The following is a 23,066-nucleotide window of genomic DNA, read 5'->3' on the forward strand; positions in this document are numbered from 1 at the left end:
TTCTTTAAAAAAGACAAATCTCTAGTAACTGTCTTCTTCATTTTGGTGACTTAACTTGCTCTCATTTTCCAAACTTAGACTAAAATACTGAACATCATCTATTTCCTTTAAAGAAATGCATTGCTTTCAAACCAGTTAGAATTAAATGAGTATCTCTGGGGCATTTGACACAAATGTGGCCTGATAAGTGGTCTACTGGTTGGAAACATTTCTAGCAGATTTATTCTAGTCTTCATAGTTCTTAGGTGAAAAAGAAATAGCTTCCTTGTTGTGCCATCATTTCTTTTCTCATGTCCACAATAAATATGTGATAAATTATAATTCCCTGTTATAAAATGCTCTATGTCATTTGTGTTACGTATTTTAGTGGCAAAAAATTAATAGATCAGAACAATAGATTAGAGTGGTCTGTGGAATTAGTGATGGAGCTAGTATGGGTACCATTAAGATTTCTCTTTTCTCTGTCATCAAATCTACTATTTGATTTTTCCTCTATATTAATTGATTCCATCACTCAGGACAACATTCAGTCTCCTCACCTAGTCTCTAATGCTCGCTCTTGGCTTTTGTCCCAAAGCTGCTGTTTTCAGGTCTGATTTCTCCCTTGCATTTACTCATGCTCAGAATCATTCAGTAATGACTTGTGGACCACACACTATGCGCAAGACTCTTTGCTATGTAGCCAAAGCTTCTTCTCTTCTTCAGCATCCTCATCTTGTGGGATTCTTGCTGACCTCAGGTGGACAGGATTTTATTTATTAGTCATAATAAAGTACATCTATGACTTAAATGTCTGTGCAGACCACTGAAGATTAAATCTCTATCTCTATCTCTATGTCTTATGGGTTATGAGCTTTTCCAGGGAAAAGGACCATACCTTCATCATGTTCAAAAGCAGCCACTAATAGCATGCCAGCAAAACGATACATCTTTCTGGGACCTGACTGAATCAAGTGAACTTGTCTGAAGTTCCAAGGATTTAAGTGTTTATACCGAGAAGCGGCACATCAGAATAGCTTTAGATACTTAAAACCTTATAGATTTCTCAGATGAAGAAGAGGGGTGTCTTCTATGACATGTGTTCATACACTTAAACTAACTTGAATATTTTGAATGTGGCAATATGCTAAATTCTTTATGAACAATTACCACGAGGGCTATTTTTTCTTCACTTAAAACACAAGACGTTAGTTACTGATAGGCTGATATTTTATGTCTCTTATTACTTTTTTTTTTTTTTTACAAATCAACACAATTCTAAGAACTTTATTTAGAAGGAAATAAGAATAAACGAGAGGAAAGGGAAGACTATTAACAGGAAGATAAAAACTTTAAAAAAAACTTTAAAAAAGTCATTTTATATTATGGGATAGAAAGATAAAAGCTGACTAAAGAGGAGGGACAAAAATGCAAATAATATAAATTTAAAACAATATTAAGTATGAATGGTTAAGAAAAAGTAGAATCAACTATACTTCAATAAAATAAATTTAAAGAAAAGGAAGAAAACATAGAGTACTATAATAAGAAAGTATTTTATATATTTTTAAAAATATATTTTAATTACACATATTTATATAATATATATTTTACATATACATATATAAAATACAAAAATACATTTTATTTTGAGGAATAAGCCAGGAAATGTGATTGACGAATACTGGGTCATATACCTCTGATGGTGCTTCTGAGGGGAGAGAGTTTTTTCAGATCAGTTTATTCTCAGAAAATAAAATCTCAAGGCAGGAAGTACCTTAAATACTCACGCACCCATACTTCCATCTGCTGCTTGCCGCCCTTTCACAAGGTGAGTTGACTGTCATTTGGGGGAGAACTTTATGATCTCTTTATTTAATTGTCTCTTACTAAGATGGCGGATGGATCCACGTCTTACTCGATGTGGATGGAATCCAGTTCCCATCACGCCAATAAAGCCGGTTTTCCCAACATTCCCACAGACCCTAGTGATCAATCCAGTGACCCATGTTAGTACTCGTCTTAGTTCAATCATTTCCTTCTTGAAACAACCCTCGCTCTGAAGTCTTGTTGACTTCGGTCTCTCCGCTGCATGGAATGTTAGGTCGCCTTTGCTGGGCTCTCCTTCAACATTAACCTTTAGGGTTCTATCCTGGATGCTCCTCTTTTATATGACTTGGAATCGTCACCTCCACAGCTGTAATATCTGTCCATATGCTGATCTGCAGCCTCAGCCCAGCTGTATAGCCTGAGCTGCTCACCTCCACAGATAGCGCTGCTAAGCGTTTTCACACAGAAGTCTCAGGCGTATCAGATGCTCCCCTCCCACCTGCTTTCCTTTCTTCTTTCACTCAATGAAAGCATCCACAGTCTCCCTACTGCAGTTCACTAAGGTGTTCAGTTACCAACTTGAGTGTCTTTCCAATGATTCCTCCTCCTCCTTGCATTCAAAGCTTTACAAAACCTTGATGACTACTTCCTAAGTGTTTCATGAATCCCATTTTTTTTTTTTTGAGTTGTGGGTACCATTTTCCTCACGTAGGACATCATCCTTCTCATATGCTTTTCTTTAAGTCTCCTCATTTTCCTGTTCCCAGCTTTGCCTTCTGATAATCTATCTTCCATTTCATAACAAGACTGATCGAAAATTGAAATGCTTCTCCATTAGACCTCCCCTTAACACCTCTTGCCGATGGCTAAAGCCTGCAAGATAAATCCCAACTTCTTCTTATTCTAGGACTAAGGTAGCTGTCCATAATCCTTGAGGTCACAGACTAAATGTACCCACGAGACCCTCTCTAACACCTCCTCCACCAGCCAGCCACCAACCCTGGGAGTCTGAATTAGGTGATCCTCATACTTGTTTCTGTATCACATTTCTTCTCATCTGTCATCACACTGTATGGCTTTCTTTCTTTTCTTTTCTTTCTTTCTTTCTTTCTTTCCTTCCTTCTTTCTCTTTTTGTCTCTCTTCCTTCCTTCCTCCTTCCTTCCTTCTTTCTTTCTTTTTTCTTTTTCTTTCTTTCTTTCTTTCTTTCTTTCTTTCTTTCTTTCTTTCTTTCTTCTTTCTCTTCCTTCCTCCTTCCTTCCTTCTTTCTCTCTTTTCTTTTTTTTGTTCTATATCTCACATTGAACTAAGCTCACTAGGGGCAGAGAATTTCTATAACTCGATCATATTTTATCCTAGAATGTGGTATAATGTCTAGAATATAGTAAGTACTCAATCAATAATCATCATCTCAGTAAAGGAATGCATTTGGGAAAATTTTTCCAGAAGTCTTTTCAAAGTCTTTTGCAGACTTGAAGTTAATTCCAAAGCTCTCCTTTTTTTCTATTATTTTTATTTTACCTGAGAATTCAAAAACTAATAGCATAGTTTTGACATACTTGGGCTTTGTAAGCATGATATTAAGAGAAGGACTATGGTTTCACCGGGGTAAAATGTACTGAAAATTGTCACTTTGTGAATGTGAATTAACATAGGGATGCTGTTTGTATATACATATATATATATATATATATACACATAAATCTAACTTATATTTACATATGTATGTATGAAGTTTGAAACTTTCTAAGAGATGTTTGTTTTCCTTTTTGCAGAACAACAAGCCTTTTCTTCCACTCAAGGTATTTACATTTTACTTATTCTTACCAAGTTTATATATTTAACATTGATAGAATTTTCTATTATTTTCTTGGGAAATCGTTTTGTAAGGACAACTTTATAATCATGAATAGTCCTTGACATTCTCTTGTTCTTAACATTCCTGCTTGTAAGATATAAAGTTTGATAACTACCTGAACATATTTTTATTTGTAGACATATTATTGTGTATAAATTATAGCTTTTCTTACACCTGACAGTAAATCACATAGCAGGTTTCCAATCTCTTTTTAAACTTTGCCACTATAAATAAATCAATTTATTTTAGTTAGATTGCAAAACTTCATAGTTAAGGAACTATATGAGAAATTAGAATTCTAAACGTAACTTTATATATCTATATAAATTCCTGCAAGAGAAAAGTTTTGACAATATTGAGATATTTTGTAATAATCATTTCTAAATTCGATTGTACAACTGAATTGCCTTAACAAGTGTCCTAATCCTGAGATAAATTTAAGCAATGAAGATGCTGACAATAAATTCATATATATGAAGTGTCAAAGAAGAAAGAAAAATTAGATCTGGTTAAAAATAAATTACACCACTTAAATGATATTGTTATTGAAATTATATTATTGATGTCCTGATTAATCATATGGTTGACATTATGCATTAAGAAGATAAGTAAAGCCCTTAAGATAACCCTGATTTAACAATTATAATGCACAGTTCTAATGAGGCACATTCAAAATATTCTGAGAAGTGGATTATTAAAGAAACTCTACCATGGCAGAGAGGTTTTATAAATATGTTAAAGTCATTGATGCATAGCAGATTGTGATTGGTTTATGCCACCTAAAGACATGCAACTCAGCATCTCCACCTTTTACAGAAGAGTAAATTCATCTCCACCATAGAAACAGGTTACTTTTGCAGAAGGGAAATGGGAGGGAGTAGAAAGGGGACTGAAGGTTTAAAACAGTAGGTGACCCTCACCTTACTGAGAGTGTCCTGATCTCTGCCCAGACTCGATCACAGCAAGCCCCCAAATGGTGAAACCAGGTAAGTTAAAATAGTGGCCCCCAATGCAAATCAGAACGTTCTCTCCCAAATACTGCCTAGGAGAATGTGGTCAGTGGAAACCAGTATCTCTCCAAAGCGGGAGCACAGGGGCAATGTGGAATTGGCAACTGAAGCATGCTTTCTCATCCTAAATTCAGTTCTTATTTATGAAGTGAGGGAATGTGCATGGAGCTTTAGAATGTCTGCAAGGATGTTAAGGCTTCTAGGTGGAGGGTGGTTCTCCAAACACCCTTTCTTCATACACCATGAATTGAATTTGCTCTTGACTAGAAGTAATCCTTAGGAATGCTACTCTTCAAAACAGTAAAGCACTGTTATATGAGATATTTGCAGTGATTTTCCCTCTTTGGTATTCAAATCTAGCAAAGGCATGGAGGGGGTGATAAAGGGAAAAAGTTGCAACAGTTTCCTCAAAGCAAATGAGATCATTGGAACTTCGCTGACACTAAAATTAGTTTAACCTGAAAACAACAAACGAATAATTGGTCGTCTATAATGTTGAACGTGAATGAATGTTATTGGACAGAATTTTAAGCTCCTCCCACCCTTCCATCTTGTCTCTCTCCCCATCCCTGTCTCCCTCCAGTCTCTTCCCCACCAGCCCACCTCCCCTCCTTTTATTCAGTGTATACTGTAACGATGAGAGAAAACACTGAAGTTAGATTTAGGATTTGACACTGAAGACAGGAAGGCACCATTTGCTTGTTACTTAGTTGAACATGTTGACATGTAATTATGGGTAAAAGTTTGTTAATAAAAACATTTATTTGTGAGTTATTAGGCTATGAAATTTTAGGGATTGGAATTTTTCTTTGGAAAAGAACACATATAACAGCTGTCCTATCTCTTTGGATTTCTGTAATCATACAATAGTTCTGTGATCTTTCGTGTACACTGACGTCGAGGCAATTCCATGCAGCTCAGATGGGTTTTACGGGTACTTAGTAAAAATGGATTTCACATCACCTTCAACATTAATGAATAAAGCTGGGACTTCCTTGTGTCGTTTCTGTTTCCATTTCTTAATTCTCTACTCAGTGATCTTCCATTTCCGTTCTTAGTTCTGCCCTTCTTAGCACTTCTGCTCCTTTTCTGATTCGCCCCCCATTCTGTCCCTTTTCCCATATTTGTGCTATTCTCGCTTGTCCAATCTTATTGAACTGAGTTAATTAAAATGCTTGTGTGATATAACTCAATTTTTTATTAATTAGATATTGCAAAACAAAATTTGCTATTCATAGAAGTAAACACATGTTAAACAGAAAATTCAGAAAAAAATGCACCTGTATAATCCTAATATTCAGAGAGCACAACATGTTTCTTTTTTTAAACTGGTGTACTTCAGCATTCTTCGAGATAAAGAAATCCACTTTCTGAATAAGAGAGCACACAAATGTAAAGGCCTTTAGTACACGGTGCTCATTTGCTCTGCAGGCACGTTTTTCCATTTGTGTGCTCATCTCAGCTGTGCACAGACCTACTTCACCACGCCCTCGCTACAGTTTTCTTTTCTCTTGCCACAGTTTTCTTTTTCCTGAAGTGAACTGAAACTGGGGGAAAAGTTATATCAGTATCTCAAATTGTGTTTCTTTGGTTATCATGAAAAAAACATTTTTGTAGACTTGGGTCATCTGTATACTTGTTTGTGAATTTTGTTTTCCAGTCTTTTGCTTGGGCTTTGCTTTGTTTGAATTTGATTGATTAAGGAAAAAAAAAACAGTGTGTGCGTCTAGAACTCTTGTCTTTCATTTTCTTCTCCTGGAATGCCTAGCCCTCCTAATAATCCCCTTCCAAATTTATCTTTCTTTATTCTTGTCTTCGTTGATCAGGTTTCCACAATTTCTTTTAATCCTCTTTACGCCTGGTGTTTCATCCTTCTGAACCCAATTGCTTTGGACAGTTGAGAATCCACCAGTGAAGTGAGAAGAGTGCAGGGAATAGCTGCTTTCACCTCATTTCCCCATTTTCACCTTTAGCCCCTGTTCTGCAGCTTGCTATCTAAGTCTATATATTCCATCTGTCCCTCTGGATGCATCTATATTTGTACATATGCATGTGCATACATGTGTACGCATTGTCAAATATACACACACCCCATATACACACACACACCATAACTCATATCTGTATGGTGTGTGTGTGTGTATATACACACGTATAGGTAAGTATATTTATGTACATGCGATAATGGGCTGGGGAGTTAGCCGGCTCAGATGATATGATTCAGGGTGTGACTCACATGTTTATTTTCTCCCCCCTCCATCTCCCATGAATGTGACAGGAATGAACACAACAGAAGAGCCCTCTACTCTGCCTGCAGGTGATCCCTTACCTGCTCACACCACTGCATTCTCACTCGCAAGCATCTCTGAACGAGGAAATGACTCCTCAGAGACCACGCCTCCTCCTAGCCCAGAAAGTACCACCACGGAAGCATCCCTGAACTCTTGGGATAATGATAGTTCTCTTGCTGTGACAGGTTGGCAGCGACCTTAACTGAGACGGGATTAGGGAAAAACTTGTCTCTCTTTGTTTTTACTTTTTAAATTTTAAAGTTATCAGAACAGTTTAAATTATGTTCAGTTTCTACGTGTGAGATTTTACTAAAGTGTGTAAAACGTAGAACATCTAGGTGTTCATGAAATATTGGCCAGCATAAGTAATGAAGCCTGTTGTTAGGGAGACGGGGAGGGAGGGAAGTCCCCCTAAGTAAAATCAGGGTGTGTTGACGGGGACAGAGGCGGTTCTCGGTGTCCTCTGATCCCCACGTGCTGCATCATTTTCCTGGTTCCTGCTCACCTAAGTTTTCTGTAGCCCCGGGGAGGTCAGAATGTCCTCTTTCAGGTCTTTGTTGGTGTCACACTCCCAGGCTCTTACCCCAAAGTAGAAATTTTCTTGGTTCAATCCCAGATCCTCAATAGCAGAAAATGATTGGAGACAGACAATTTATTATTTTTTTAAAAAAAACACACTGAGGATTAATAATTCAGCTTTGCTATTTGGATTTCTTCCAGGGATATTTGCACTGTTTTTTTTTTTTTAAAAAAAGTATTTAATTAGGGTTGTGAGTCCCAGTGGTAGAATTTAAGATGACGTGGTCCTGTTCGTAGCAAAATATCAGAGTGACATGGGAGGTATTTCTGCTGGGGAAAACCTCTGATGCTCCTAGAATCCAGGGACACCATTGATCCACTCGTTCTCTGTTTAATGTTAGGTCCACAAGTGTATCTGGTACATAAACTGACCATCCTGAGATTGGTTCCTGCCTTTTCCTAAATAATGTGCTGTGTGCCACTTTCTGAGGCAAACTGGTTAATAGATATGTTCTGTTTAAAAAGACTAAGATATTTGTTCAATAAGGTCATCAATCTTAGCTTGAAACACAAGCACGGGTAACACCATCACATTCCTGGGTGATGGGTACACGCAGTGTTTTGAGTACCAACCGGATGAAGTTTATTGGCTGTGGTAAGTGGTTGAATAAATGTTCAGTGCCTTTTATATCAATTACAGTAATGTATATTTAATCTTTATCCCATTTTCCCTCCTACCATAGGGCAGCGGAGGCGGCTGGGACCTATCTAAACATTGCAAGTGTTGGAATTCCTTTTAACAAAAGGAATGTGAGGATGAGGGAACTGATGGCTACGTAGAACTTTTCATGCTAAACTTTTTTATTGACTGAATAACATCACACAGAGTTTTCTATTTCAAAGCTTCCACATTTCACCTCACATGCACAAATACACACATACAGCGTTCCTACCTTTTTATTTCCCAAATTTTTTCCCCTGAAAACGTTAAAGCCAGAGATTTACATATGAAGCAAAGTGCGAGAAAAAAAGGTTTAAAATGAAATAGATTGGACATATGGATGAATTATTTAAAAATACTAACTTGCTCTGGCTCAGTAATACTAGTAATAAAATTAGCTTGGAAAATTTCTTATGCTTTCAAACAATACAACACATTTTCTTTTCTGGAAAATAATCTTGGTGATATTTCAATTTTCTACTGGGCTAAAACCTATAGGTGTTATTTATTTTATGTTTATGATTGATTTGTACTGTGGAATGGAATGTAATCAAATTTTTCTTGCTTACTAATATATGAAGGGGAAAACTATGCCTCAATCCATTTTTGTAACAGTATAATATACACCATTTCAAAAATTAAAAAAATATTACAATAAGCATTCACATGCATAACACTAAATTTAATTTTGTAATATTATCTCTATAAAATTAATGTATGCATGTTGCAAAACAGCATTATAGAAGCATTACACACACACACACACACACACACATACAATGAAAATACACTCTCCCCAAACACTGTTCCTTAAAAAGTTGTCTATCTTCCAGACTCTCAGCATATAATTCTGTGAGTGTGTTTCCTCATATCACTTCTGATACTAGCTATTATCAATCTTTTAAAACTCTGTCAGTATGATAAACATTTTTCATTTTGATTTATGCTTTGATTTACATTAAACTTTTTTTCATAATAATGAGCATCCTTGCATATACTATTTGGCCATTGCCTCTCATATCTCTCGCACATTTTTCTGGTCTTTTCCTCGTGTAAGAGATTCTTGTATATTGGGGGATTCTTTGCTTATTCTGCCTACAAAGAAATGTCCTCACTTTCAGTTGTGGAGTTGATGGAGAATTCCAAAAGCTCATAGTGACCCGAAAGTCACAAAAGCCACCTGGAAACATGAGCCACCTATGGCTGCATCAACCCAGACAGGCTCCGAGATGTGTAAACGAGCACGCGGGTGCTTCTGGCAGGTGAACTTAAAGACGAGCAGACTTGCACTTGAACAGGCTGGGCCATTTCACAGTTTGGTAAACTATAATAACAGTGTGCTCCTTATAACTTCCTGGTATTTAAAATTTTCCCCTGCCATGGGGACATATTGATACAATGATCTCGCTTTCCTACCTTAGAGTTTAACCAGCCCAGACGCCTCACCTGCCGTCTCCCGCAGACCCGCGGGTGCCTCTCTGCACTCACCCCAGCTCTGGGCAGGAATGTCAGGTCCAGTTTGTTGGCTCCTTCAGACTTGTGCAAATACAAAGAGCAAATGAACACCGTCTAAGTACGGAGTGAGGGACTCCAACCACTGTTCCACGTGTAGCATTTGCTGGTGGATGGATTTGGAATTTCAAACTTTCATAGTCACCCCTATTCCAAGAGGGCACCTAACAAAGGTCCTTGTAATAGTGATGAATTGAAAAAGAATGAGAATTATGAGAATACAGGAAAGACCTGTTCAGGGGGTTAGTCAGGGCTTTATATGTTTGTTTATATTTTAGGCAAGTATAATTCTGCAGTGAAAACTTCTTGCTAGTAATAAAGAATATATGCACAGATTCTTTCCTTAAAGACCTCCTACCTAAACAAAACAGGGAAGAGTAGATGGTGTACATTATCAATAAAGGGCACTGAGAAGTTATGACCACAAATACATCGGTTTTAAAAGAATGAAAAAAAAAAGGATGCTCATATTTTCCATTCAAACATCAAGATTCTTTCAGTTCAGCATCTCTATTTATAAAAACTGCAAAATATCCTCTCCCTGATCTTTCCAAAACTCGTGTCTAATCAGTTCACGGTGCCCCTTTTTATCCTAAAAAACAAGCATGTTTCTCAGGTTGCAAATGCACACAGCCACATGTATACACTTAGTGACCTGAGTGCCTGAAAATTAAAGATATGAATGGGGAGCCTGGCAGGGAAGTGGCCTTGCTTTAAGTATGGCTCCAACGAGGAAGCCAAGTGTATCAGATAGAATAATTATTATTTTGAAGTATTAAAACTGCTCCTTCGGCATCAAAATCATGACAGGCAATCCAGGAAGCATAAACAGCTGGGGAAAGAGCTGCCCTTGTCTCCCTGCCCCATTTCACTCACTCTGGCTGCCATGGGAACAGCAGTAAAAAGATCTGGAGCTTTTAGCAAATCCACAGAAGTTGTGGATGGGAAGGATGTGGGAAAAAGCTAAGGAGGGTTGACCTGGGAGGCTGGTCGTCACACAATTTAGTCTGCTTTGCCCCATCAAGGACTTCTTCCTCTCCCAGTGGTTAATTCCACTAATTAAACATCTATTAGGATTAATTAACCTCATTCAAATTGTAATTGCCATTCCTAAGCCATCGCTGAGATTACTAAACCAGGGAACGTAGTTTTCCTATGAAGAGGGAAGGTCAGGGATGTGCAGAGGGTGAGGGTGGGAGACCTCAGAATGGCATGAGGACCAAGGACCTTGGGGAGGGGCAGAGAGAATGAGCTAGTGAAGCGAGGAGTAGAAAAAAGTGTGGAGGAAGGCTAAAGCCAAGCCTAGCTGATTTCAAAATTTGCAGAGGGCCAGTTGTGTGCCTACCATTTTTTTTCAAAGGATTAAAAAAATGCATCTTCTCCTCTTCTCCTGGTTCTGTGGGAGGCTTCCACTGAGGAGCCCGACCTGAAGAACTGATGTTTAAGCTATTTGTCCTGTTCCGCAGTTTAGCTAAATTTGGGGTTCAGTGGTATTTGAAGACTGAGCTGAGAACCCAAACTGAAAATTTAGCAGATGCATGTTCGGTCCTAGTGGCATGGATGTGTGTGACTGGAGGGTGCCTGAGGGCTCACGTCAGAGCCATCTGGGGGATGCGCATGCGTGTGTCACTCGGCTGAAACACTGAGCATCTGACTGCAGATGCAGGACCCACCTCATACCCTTGAACCGGTGACCCCAGGGATCGTGACAGTGAAATAACCACACAAAGCTCAACTAGGAGCTAGCCCTATTTCTTTGGCTTCTGCCAGGACCACTAGCATAGTGCTAGGCGTCTAGTTGGCACCCAGTGAATACACGTTGCTCCCTTGTGCTTTGATTCTGGGTGTGGTGTCTGTGCGTGGGAGGAAAGATGTGACATGCGGTGGGTGCTTTGAACCTTGACCATGAAAAGTCCTAACCGAATACAGTGTGGGCTTTTATCGGCGACAACCCTTGATTCTATACCCACTAGCTCATCTGTAATTGGAAACGAAGGGGATGCTGTCAATATAATGGGAAGTCCCTGGGCTCTGAACCAGTTTGCTTTTTCCTGGCAAGGGGAGCTTTCATAGTGAAGGTAGTATGGTGACCTTCAGCTGGAAGGAAAACAATCCCCCAGTTCAGCAACTGCACAGGCGGGATCCCCTTCAGCTCTATTTTCAGAAAATCGGAAGGAAACACCTGCACCCAGGGATCCCTCCAGAGAGGTGCACCTCACCCACGGCACTTGGCAGGGGCGGGCGACAGTTCCTCTTGTGGTAACCTCACCGCAGCAGCCTTTTGCCCTCAGAGCTCACGTCCATCTCTGTGGTCCCTGCGCCAGCCAGCGGCACCCACTCTGTGCATTTTCAGTATTGCTTAAGGCAGCCCCCCGCCAGGAGGCTTGGCCTCCCTGGGCAGTCCAGGCTTTCTCCCGAGGTCCCAGATACTTTTAAAATGTGTGCTGTGATGCCAAAGCTGCATAGGTTCTGAGGTGTCTGCCTTTAAACTCATCTCTCCCATAAGCCGTGTTATTTTTCATCCCATTTTGTAGACGCGTAGGTTATGAGGTAGCAGGAGTGCTTGAGTGTTTACTGCCCGGCCTTAGCTTCTAAAGTGATTTTTTTTTTTAATTTATTTTTGGCTACCTTCGGTCTTCGTTGCTGAGCGCGGGCTTTCTCTAGTTGCTAGCGAACGGGGGGCTACACTTCGTTGCGGTGCGTGGGCTTCTCATTGCAGTGGCTTCTCCTGTTGCGGAGCTCAGGCTCTAGGTGCGTGGGCTTCAGTAGTTGTGGCACGTGGGCTCAGTAGTTGTGGCATGTGGGCTCAGTAGTTGTGGCATGTGGGCTCAGTAGTTGTAGCTCGTGGGCTCTAGAGTGCAGGCTCAGTAGTTGTGGTGCATGGGCTTCGTTGCTCCGTGGCATGTGGGATCTTCCTGGACCAGGGTTCAAACCCGTGCCCCCTGCCTTGGTAGGCAGGTTCTTAACCCCTGCACCACTAGGGAAGCCCTGGCCTTAGCCTCTATTAATAAACATGCCTCTGTGGGCTGTGTGGCCTCTGCCCTTGCAGGGCAGGAAGGCTGATGGCCTTTGTGATTACAGGGGCTCCAGGAGAGAGGACTGCACCGAGCAGCTTGCCTGCAGACACAACTTTCCCACCAGTAACCACTCTCAGCCCTGCACACAGCAGTCCCGCTGCCTCACCTGCACACATCTCCAACTCGACCACCCAAGACAATGCCTCAGGTTTGACCGTGATGCTCTAGGTGTTTTAGGTTCTGGATGATGAAATGGAAACTTGAAAACTGTCATGCGGCTCTTTTATTTCACACCAGATATGACTGTGGGTTTGCTGTTTTACAAATTTTCACACAGTGATACTAAATTAGGAGAAAAAAAAAAAAACCTTACCAGTAAGCTTTCTATGGGCATATTTAATTTTATTATTTATATTATAAAAGTTCATGGTGAAGAAGAAAGATAACAAACTTTAATGTCCTATAGCCCTGAGATCAAATACAGCCTCTTCAACTTTCTAGTTGACTTTAGGACAAGTTACTTAGAGTTTCTGTGTGTCAATTTTTCTTTCTGTAAAAATGGGTATAATAATACTCATTTCATAGGATTGATAGGAAGACGGAATATGTAAAAAGTCTGGTATGAACTGAATAGTACAAAAGGGTAACGGGTATCCTTGTTAGTAATTAAAATAAGGATAGCTGTAACAGGATGAGAGGTAGTTTGAGGGAGACTGCACACGTCAGAGTTATACTAAGGAATGAATAGTTTCTTCTCAACATATACAATGTCTAGTTCCAATTGTTTGCACTCTTAGTCATCTTAAACGGCCACGTGTAGACAAATCTTTGACTCACTTTCTTATTTTAAAAACAAGCAAGTGTCAGTTCAAACAAGGAGGAAGCCTCTAGCAAAGATTCAGTTAAGAAATCATCTTTGCTAAAGAGTTTTCCCCTCGACCCTCGATATGACAAACTCATTAACCGTGACCCTCTGTTCATTTCCTTGCAGATACGTTCAGTGCGTCCACTACACCATCCTCTCTGACCTCTGCAAAAGGTATTATCTCTACAACTGATCTCACAACAACAGGTGACAACCTGACCCCCAGTCATGCAGTCACACCACCACCATGTGCTTTGGACATGCTCATTGAAGGGTCTTCCGTTGACTCCACCCTGGGCTCTTTCTTCGAGAAGTTCAATTGAGTGTTCTAATCCTGAGGGCTGTGGAAGGGCAGTTGGTCCAAAACACAGATCAGTTTCCGCAGTGCAACAGCCGATGAGATCAGGGCCGGTGTTACTGTGATAACCTCTTACATCATTGTCGTAGCATCCCCCAAGAGTTGTGTATTCTATGAAAACTCGTAGAAATGACCAGCTATACTAGGATTTCTAAGAGTGGGTTTCGGTGTTGGTATGAAAAAGAACAATTCTCTCAGTGGAGCTCTCTGTTCCAAGAGGTCAGTGGCAGAGGAGTGATCGCAGAGCCCCAGACACACACGTGGGATGTGGAGATGGAGGTGGGGGGCTCCATGCAGGGAACGAACGTCCAGGAGGTGGTAGAGTCTGCAATGGGTCAGCCATTCAGAGCCCGCCAGGACACTATTCTCCCTGCAAGTTCTCCATCTCAAAGACCAGATTAGCAGAGATCTATTAGCTTCCACAAACCCCATTTCCATCCAATTCTTCAGTTAAATACATATGCTCACACAAGATAGTTCTCAGTTGGTGGACGGAACGATGTGTTACCGTGGATTTAGTATATGGGCAAAGAGCTTACAAAAGTTAAACCAGACAATGAAGCAGCCCTTGCCTATTTTCTGATTTTTTTTTTAATAAACAAAGGAGTAAACTGAACTTTCTAGGGATTATAATTATATAAACCTATTTTGAGATTAATCAAGGGGAGGAAGACTTTTAAAATATTTCTGGCTGCGTAAATAGTCAACCACATCACCATTACATAATCAGATGTGTGCCCCAAAGTCTTCATATTGTATTATCACAGTTGTGTTTATTGGGTGAATTTATGAAAACGTTTTATAGAACTAGCTTGTTGGTTTACAACCTTTGAAGTTTTGAGATCCAAACATGAGAACAGGCACTGCAAACTCTGCATTATCTGTTAAACCTAACTCGGTAGATTCTATAATTTATGAAGACGAAACATTGTAAACCACCCTTCCTCAGAATGACTAGAGCAGAGATACTCTAAAATGCAATTTTAATAATTTGCATTTTCTTTTTTTTCTATTACAGATCCTAATACTACACATAAGACATCATGTGGTAAGTTTGTCTACCTAGAGGCAACATATATCACTTTAATGATTTCCTTCTTTATTACAAGCTTTCAAGACCCCCCAGCAGGCTAAACTCACTGGCTCTAATTTCTCACCAACAATTAGCGCCAACTATTAAGAGCCAGGGTCCTTCAGGGCAAGAAGCTTTGATGTCACAGTCAGACCTAGTTTTGAGGATTACGATTGATAATTACTAGCAAAACAACCTTGGTGGTGCCACTTAACTTCAGTTTGCGTATTTGTAAAGTGGGATGATAGCAAGGTTGTTTAGCGGTTGGGAGAGGATTCTGTGTAATGATAAATATGAAATGTGAATAATACCTTCAAGGCTCACCAAGAAGAAAAAGTCTCTCTGTCTCGCCAGGGTTAGGCTCAAAGCAGATGCTTGAGAACAGTTTGTATCCATCCTTTTCCCATTTTCTTCCTCTGTTCTCAGTGGAAGCAGAGTCCTTCTTCGTGGCCAGGGCTCATCCCTCCACGTGTTTCTAAATCTCACCACTGGAATCCCGACCTTCAGTGGCTCTCTGTATATTTAGTGCAGACATCAGCCTTTGTATGTTTGATTAATGAATATGATCTGGATGACTAGGTTCTTCTTGCACTGTTGCCTCCTCACACTTTTCACTTAAGTAACGTGGAAGTGCTCAGTTTCTTAAAACATGTTTCTTCCTGCCCCTGTGTTCACCCCTGTTCTTCCTCTACACTTGGAATGCAACCTCATCCGCCACCTCCCTCCCCCATCAATTTTTCTATGTCCTGCTCATATTTTAAATGCAAACTGACTCACCTCTCTGGAGGACCCCTCCTGGTCCTGCAATCTGAACAGACTTCTCTGCCTCTTTACCCCTGTATTATTTTGTGCATCATCTTATTTTGGTGTTTTCTGTAGTTCATGCCTGTGCCTGTCTGCACGTTAGATTCTATAGTTCCAAAAGCGGATCATTTGTATTCCTAGTGCTTGGGACAGTGTCTTAAGCAAAATAAAGCCTTCATAATTTTTTGGTACTAAAAATGAGTGAATAAGTGAATGTGTGTTGAAAAGATATTTTTACAAGTCAATGGAGTCTGTTTAAATAAAGGGAAGAGTGTGAGATGACACTCAGAGAAAGTGCTTAGGAGGAGTTGTTATCAATAATCTTACACAAGTAGAGGAATAACGAGGCCTCTGCTCCCTAAGTAATTAATGTTCCCCGTATCGAGAGAAAGAGATAATCAAATACTACACTTTAGAAAGCAAGGGAAATGATAGAGCAAGAAGAAGAAATTTGTCAGATGCGTTGTTCATTTCTGTGTAATTCAACCATTTTTGAGCCCTTTCTGATGACAGGTTTTACACAAGGATCTGGATTTATGGCGATGGTCAAAATTGATGGGATTTTTCTCTCATGGAATTTACAGTCCAGTTAGGAAGACAGACATTAATCCAATTATCATCCAAATACAAACTCACAAGCTGAGGTCTTTGATGCGACAGTGATGAAAAGGGAATCACGAAAGAATAACATGGAGGCACTGATCTGTCCCTTCTCTTTTTTATGTTCCTGGGGTTATTTTGTTGGAGATTGGATATTTTTAAAAATATACATTAAGGAGTTTGTATTTAATAGAGGTTTATTCATTCTGAAAAATAAAAGATAAGCTTCACTATTTTATTTTCTTTCAGAAGACAAATATGCAGTTACCTCTGTGCACTACGTTTATAACAATGAGAGTGAAACATATAATGCAACACTTAGTGACGAGAACGGTAACCCTTTTAAGTCTGAAGAGCCTCTCCATGGCCTAAAGGAATGTGAAAAGAAGAATATCAATATAACACATCCTTCATGTTACCTTCCATTTAAATATTTATTAGAGGTACCACCAGGTAAATATCCGTTGATTTCTGTTCGTGCATTTACAGCAACACTGCAGTTTTGTGTGTGATGTGTCCTACTGGTCACAGGAGTTAGTAGGCAGGGGAACAGGGCTGAGGGAAAGATGGCGGCAGGAGGCCAGTGTGTGGACTTCTGCTCTCCAGACCCAGTGAAAATGGTAACCTCAGAGAAGCCTTACCTGCCTCCTTACACCTCTTTTACAGAGTGCTTCATGTCGATTGGATCTAATTTATCCCACTGAGTGGTTATTCACAAGCCTTCTTTTTTCTCCGCTACTGAATTCAAGTCATTATATATGTGTGTGTGTGTGTGTGTGTGTGTGTGTGTGTGTGTGTGTGTGTATAAATCCTTTTAAATACAAGTGTGTCTAGAATATCTTGGGGGAATAACACAAAGTCAAAGGTTTGATGTTTGTGGAAAGAACTAAAGTACTTTCACCAAAAAAAAAAAAAAAAAAAGGGGAGCGTTATAGTCATGTTAAGGTGATCAAGATGGTTTTAGTACCTAAGCTACTGCTGGGAAAGAGGAGACTAAGGTACCAAGCTGACTTCAGAGAAGCTACCTTCACAAAATGCATTTTCTAAAAGGGATTCAGGGACTATGTAAGTTTGTTGAATCTCTCACATCTTTTAATAATTCAAGATCATTGATTGACTTATTAACATTTAAATAGGTTAAATATCTGATGTTTTTGAAAAATGCCATTTAACTTATTCATTTTTCTCTAAATGTTACTGGAATAAATGATCAATTAAAAACAGAAAATGACAATTTAAAACAATACATTGCCCAGAGTGAAGCCCCCATGCTCTGTGTAATGATCATGCAATGAAAAAAATCAAAGAGTAAATGAAAAATTGAAGATACAAATAAGAAAACAAAATGGAGTATCTTTTAAAATGTGCAAAAAATGCAATTTTATCTAGATGTTTCCTTGGGTTCCATTTTTTTAAAGTAGCATAAATTCTAAGTGAAATGCTACCAATATGTGTGATGTTAAAAAAAGAATAAACTAAAGAATCAAGAAATTCAACACCCTGAGAGTTATTAGACTTTTTTCAAAAGTAATCTAAATTCTTGCCAGATTCTGTATCATGAATATAATTTCAATGACTGTAATTGAGCATAAGGCACACATTATGAAATATTAATCATCTATTTTTGTATCTTTTTCTTAACAGATCGTAAACATTTTCAGCTGAATGAGTGTGTAGAACCTGAAAAGGCAAATACTTCTCTTTGTTTACGTTGGGAAATCAGTAAAAATTTTACTTGTGATAAAAAGAATATAACATATAAATTTAAATGTGGTAAGAATTTAACATTGATCAGAGGAGTTTTTTTCCTATAGTGGGATGTTTTTCTAGATATTCTCTAATCCTTCCTTCCTTTCTTCTTCCTTCCTTCCTTCTTCCATTCTCTCTTTTTCACTCGCTCTCTTTCTCTCTCTCTCTCTCTCACACACACACGCATAGTCCATGATATGTTTGGAATCAAATCATTGTATTCTCTATACAACTCAAATTCACAAAATAGACAAACACTCCACCTGAAAAATAATGTTTGAAATAGCAATATCAGATAATTCATAAGAATTTTCGTGGCAACTGCTATACACGAGGTATTGTTGAAAATATTATCAGAGAAGAGAGTTATGAAAAATTATGGTACACATACTCTTAGAATGAAAGGGAAAACAACCATAATTTCACGTGATTCCAAGAGTTTTCTTTGTCAGCCCTCCATCAACAACATTTATAAACAACTACAAGAAGACTTAGATAAAATGAAAGTAGAGAAAGAATAGTAAGTGCTTCTAGGAATATGAATTTGAGTTCAGGGAAGGGGGAATAATTGAGATAGCATTTCTTTTTAATGATTTAATAACTTTTAATTTATTTTCATTTGCATTTATTGGGATGAAATCTCCCCCCTTGGCATAAAGCTATCTGCTAGGCCATATTTGGCAAGACAGACAAACAAAGACACACAGACTCTCACACGAAGGATGGAGTATGATACTGCTTATAATCATCATGTTACGGGGAAGGTGCTCAGCTCGGACACGAGCAGGGTGAGGAAAGCAAGGACAAACATATGACAGACTGATGATTAAACAAGATATCTTTGAGGTAAAGGCTATGTCAAGTGCAATCTCAATTTCTGAACAGAGAACAATGAACTAAGGCCTCATTTTATCAGCTAAATTAGAGACACTCTCAAATTCAGTTCTACGTCTTAATGTTTTCTTTAAAATTGAGTGTAGCAAAATCATGCAGCATTATAGCTGATAGCAGGTCCTTTTACTTATTGTTTTGACCATTTGCATAGGTTTTCAATCTAATACATATTAATTATAGATATAAAACCGAAATGAAATTTAAGTGTGATATATTGTATTCATATACTCATATGCAATACTTATTTCTTTTAGATGGCCTTTCTCCATATAATGAAAGTGGCAGATTTGAAAAGTTCAACCTTCAGCCCGAAAGTAATTATACTTGTAGTTCAGAAGTATCTTATAATAACAAGATTCTTACTAGCCAAAATACAACTATTAAAACAGATTTTGGAGGTGAGTATATCACTTACATTTATATGTTAAATTTCTTTCCTTTTTATATTCTTATGATTCGTTGAGAATCACAGAAAAAGATGTTATGGATTTGGAGAAAGGGTTTCAGAAAATGGCTTTGTGTCCGTTTTAAAGTAAGAATTTAGAAATAAATGACAGCGAATCCAAACCTTCATCAAGTTTTTTGCAAACTGTAGGCTGTTGTGAGGTCGGGGTGGAAACAAAACTGTGAGGTAAGTGAAATGCTTGTTCACGTGTTTTCCATTTTACTTCCCCTTTCTTCCTGTAGCAGCATTCTCTTCTTGGTGTGTCCTGCATCTTTTGCCCCCTCTATCAAATCCTGCCGCTGATAGGAGTAAAATGAGCACAGAAGCTCACTTTAAGAAGCTAATAAAACGCAATGGTAAAGCTAAGTGTTGATGGCAAAATAACAATTGTTATTACTAAAATGTCAGCAATATAAATAATAACCAGACTATCATAACTAATAACAACTGGAAAGTAAAATTCTGGAAAGTAATAGCATTTGGAAGATGGAGGGGAGAAGGAAGTGAAAAGTGCTAACATTTCAGTTGTATTTAGTGGAACAGGGGTCCCCAACCCCTGGGTACTGGTCCTCAGCCTGTTAGGAACCAGGCTGCACAGCAGGAGGTGAGCACCCGGTGAGCAAGTGAAGCTGCATCTGCCTCTCCTCATCGCTCCCATCACCGCCTGAACCAACCCCCCAACCCCAGTCCGTGGAAAAATTGTCTCCCACGAAACTTGTCTCTGGTTCCAAAAGGCTGGGGACCGCTGTAGTAGAAGTAAAGACATTCCAGTTAAATTTAGAATCTGCTAGGAAACTATGTTAATTGTGCATAAGACAACTTCTGAGTAACCACTAAAAACGTGAAAGACAGATAAATAGATGGCTTTTCCTATCAGCAGTAGAAGGAAGTTATGGAATAAAAAAAAAATTCTTCATGTTAAAGGAGGAAAAGGAGAAAGAAGGGAAAGGAAGGAGGAAGAAGAGGGAGAGAGATTGTGAGAGAGAGAGGGAGAGAGGGAGAAGGAGAAGAAGAAGAAAGGGGGGAGGGGGAAGGGAAGGAAGAAGAAAAACGTGGCAGGAAGGGAGGGAGAGAGAGACTACTAAGTAGGAAACAATAGGTAAAATAGCAGAAACATGTCAAAGTATCAAAAGTCACTAAATATAGATGGCTTAAATTTACCTTTGGGAACAAAGATATTCAGACTTGAGTAAAGTAAAGACATATTTGCGGGGAGGAATTTGTAGCCTTAAGTAAGATCAAGTGACATTTTACGGAAACTTTTTTTTTTTTTTTTTTGGTGGTACGCGGGCCTCTCACTGCTGTGACCTCTCGCATTGCGGAGCAACAGGCTCCGGACGCGCAGGCTCAGTGGCCATGGCTCACGGTCCCAGCCGCTCCGTGACATGTGGTATCTTCCCGGACCGGGGCACGAACCCGTGTCACCTGCATCGGCAGGCGGACTCTCAACCACTGCGCCACCAGGGAAGCCCTATGGGAACTTTTATCACTTTGTTCTCTATTGAATGAAAATCATTGGAGAGTGCTTGGAAAAGAACCAGAAAACAAAAGCAGAGAAAGCAGAAAATAACAAAGTTTAGAGTACAGATTATTGAAAGAAAGAACAAACAAAAATTGCAGGAATTTACTAACCAATTTAAAGGCTTGGTTTTGAAAAGAATAATACAATAGTTAGACCTCTAGCAAAACAACCTTCCCCCATGCATTATAAAAAGGAAATTAAAAATACAGTAGAAATTTTACAGATTATAAAGAAATTTGCATCCAATATGAAAAGTTAGATAAAAATGGATAATTTTCTAGAACATAGGAATTATGGACATTTGCCTAGGAAGAATTAGAAAATTGGTGTTGTATATAAAATAATAGTCTAATACCTCTCTAATCTCTTCACACTCGTTGTCTGCTTACCTCACCTGCCCTTTAAAAAAGAAAAACCAGAAAGGTAAGTTTACAGTTAGTTCCTATCCTATTCAAAGTGTTCCACAGTGTAGAAATCATGGAAATCTATCTACTAATTTTGATTATTGTTAGGGTGGGGGATAAACTAGGGTTACTGTTATGTGGATACCAAACTTGGGCAGAGCTGAGGCAACTATAGGCCAGTCTCTCCTATGAACATAGATAGTAAATAGTAAATGAACTGTTAGCAAAGTGGATCCTTTAGTACATTATAAAATATGTAATTACAGAAGAAGTTCTATGGATGGCAAATAAGCCTATGAGAAGATGCTCCACGTCACATGTAATTGGGGAAATTAAAATAACAATGAGATATCACTGCACACCTTTAGAATGGGCAGAATCTAGAACACTGACAATACCAAATGTCGGCAAGGATGGGGGGCAACAGGAATTCTCATTCATTGATGGTAGGAATGCAAAATGGTACAGTCACTTTGGAAGAGATTTTGAGGGTTTCTATAAAACTAAACATCATCTTACAATGCAATCCAACCATCACACTCCTTGGTATTTACTCAAAGGAGATGAAAACTCATGACCACATAAAAACCTGCACATGGATGTTTATAGCAGCTTTATTCATCATTGCCCAAACTTGGAAGCAACCAAGATGTACTTCAGGAGGTGAATGGTAAATAAACTGTGGTCCATCCAGACAATGGAATATTATTTAGCACTAAAAAGAAATGAGCTATAAAGACATAGAGGAACCTTAAATGCACATCACTAAGTGAACAAAGCCAGTCTGAAAAGGCTACATACCATATGGTTTCACTATATGATATTCTGGAAAAGGCAAAACTATGGAGACAATAAAGAGATCAGTGGTTGCCAGGAGTTGTAAGGGAGGGAGGGAAGGATGAATAGGCAGAACACAGAGGATTTTAGGTCAGTGAAAGTACTCTGTATGATACCATAATAATGGATACATGCCATGTAATATATTAGTCCAAATCCATCGAATGTACAACATCGAGTGAACCCTAATGTAAACTATGGACTCAGGTGATAATGACGTGTCAGTGTAGGTTCATAAATTGTAACATAAGTACCACTCAAGTGGAGGATGTTGGTAAGAGGGGATGCTGTGCATATCTCTGTGCCTTCTCCTCAATTTTGCTGTGAATTCAAAAATGCTGTAAAAAAGTAAGGTCTTAAAAAAACCCACCATTATTGAGTTTGTTCCAGTAATGCAGGAATCCTGCAGCCTTTGAAAATAGCAATTTAACCATTTTACATGTCATTTTATTCAGGCAACAGGGGAAATTTTTCAAGACCATTGCCAAAGAAGCCACATTCTTAAAAAAAACAAACCCACAAACTTTTGTTCGTTCACCTACTGTATGATTCACCCATGTAAAGTATAGAAGTCAGTGGTTTTTAATATATTTAGAGTTGTAAATCATCACCTGAATCAACTTTAAAACATTTTCTTCACACCAAAAAAAATAAAATAAAATAAAACCTACAAAAAAACAAGCAACAGCAAAAAGCTGGTATATTTTAACAGTCACTCCCCATTTCCCTCCGGCTCCCATATCTAGGCAATTATCAATTTACTTTCTGCTTTGATGGATTT

At 38.8% G+C, this 23,066-nt stretch overlaps 1 protein-coding gene across 5 annotated transcripts in view; it reads left to right on the forward strand.

The window, feature by feature from the left end:
- Positions 1 to 23,066, forward strand: part of PTPRC (protein tyrosine phosphatase receptor type C) — a 123,011-nt gene that overhangs the window by 51,327 nt on the left and 48,618 nt on the right. Inside the window, exons 3-10 of one of the 5 annotated variants that reach the window (XM_027096069.1) lie at positions 3,583 to 3,609; positions 6,954 to 7,151; positions 12,800 to 12,943; positions 13,727 to 13,774; positions 14,977 to 15,006; positions 16,684 to 16,887; positions 18,079 to 18,207; positions 19,332 to 19,475. In XM_027096069.1, the coding sequence (XP_026951870.1) occupies positions 3,583 to 3,609; positions 6,954 to 7,151; positions 12,800 to 12,943; positions 13,727 to 13,774; positions 14,977 to 15,006; positions 16,684 to 16,887; positions 18,079 to 18,207; positions 19,332 to 19,475 (924 nt within the window). The remainder of the gene's footprint in view (positions 1 to 3,582; positions 3,610 to 6,953; positions 7,152 to 12,799; positions 12,944 to 13,726; positions 13,775 to 14,976; positions 15,007 to 16,683; positions 16,888 to 18,078; positions 18,208 to 19,331; positions 19,476 to 23,066) is intronic. The other 4 variants (XM_027096070.1, XM_027096071.1, XM_027096072.1 and 1 more) reach the window with 4 other exon arrangements.

The sequence above is a fragment of the Aethalodelphis obliquidens genome, unplaced genomic scaffold, assembly GCF_003676395.1.
Source record: "Aethalodelphis obliquidens isolate GAN/ISIS:26980383/991018 unplaced genomic scaffold, ASM367639v1 scaffold97, whole genome shotgun sequence".
NCBI classification, from domain to species: Eukaryota; Metazoa; Chordata; class Mammalia; order Artiodactyla; family Delphinidae; genus Aethalodelphis; species Aethalodelphis obliquidens.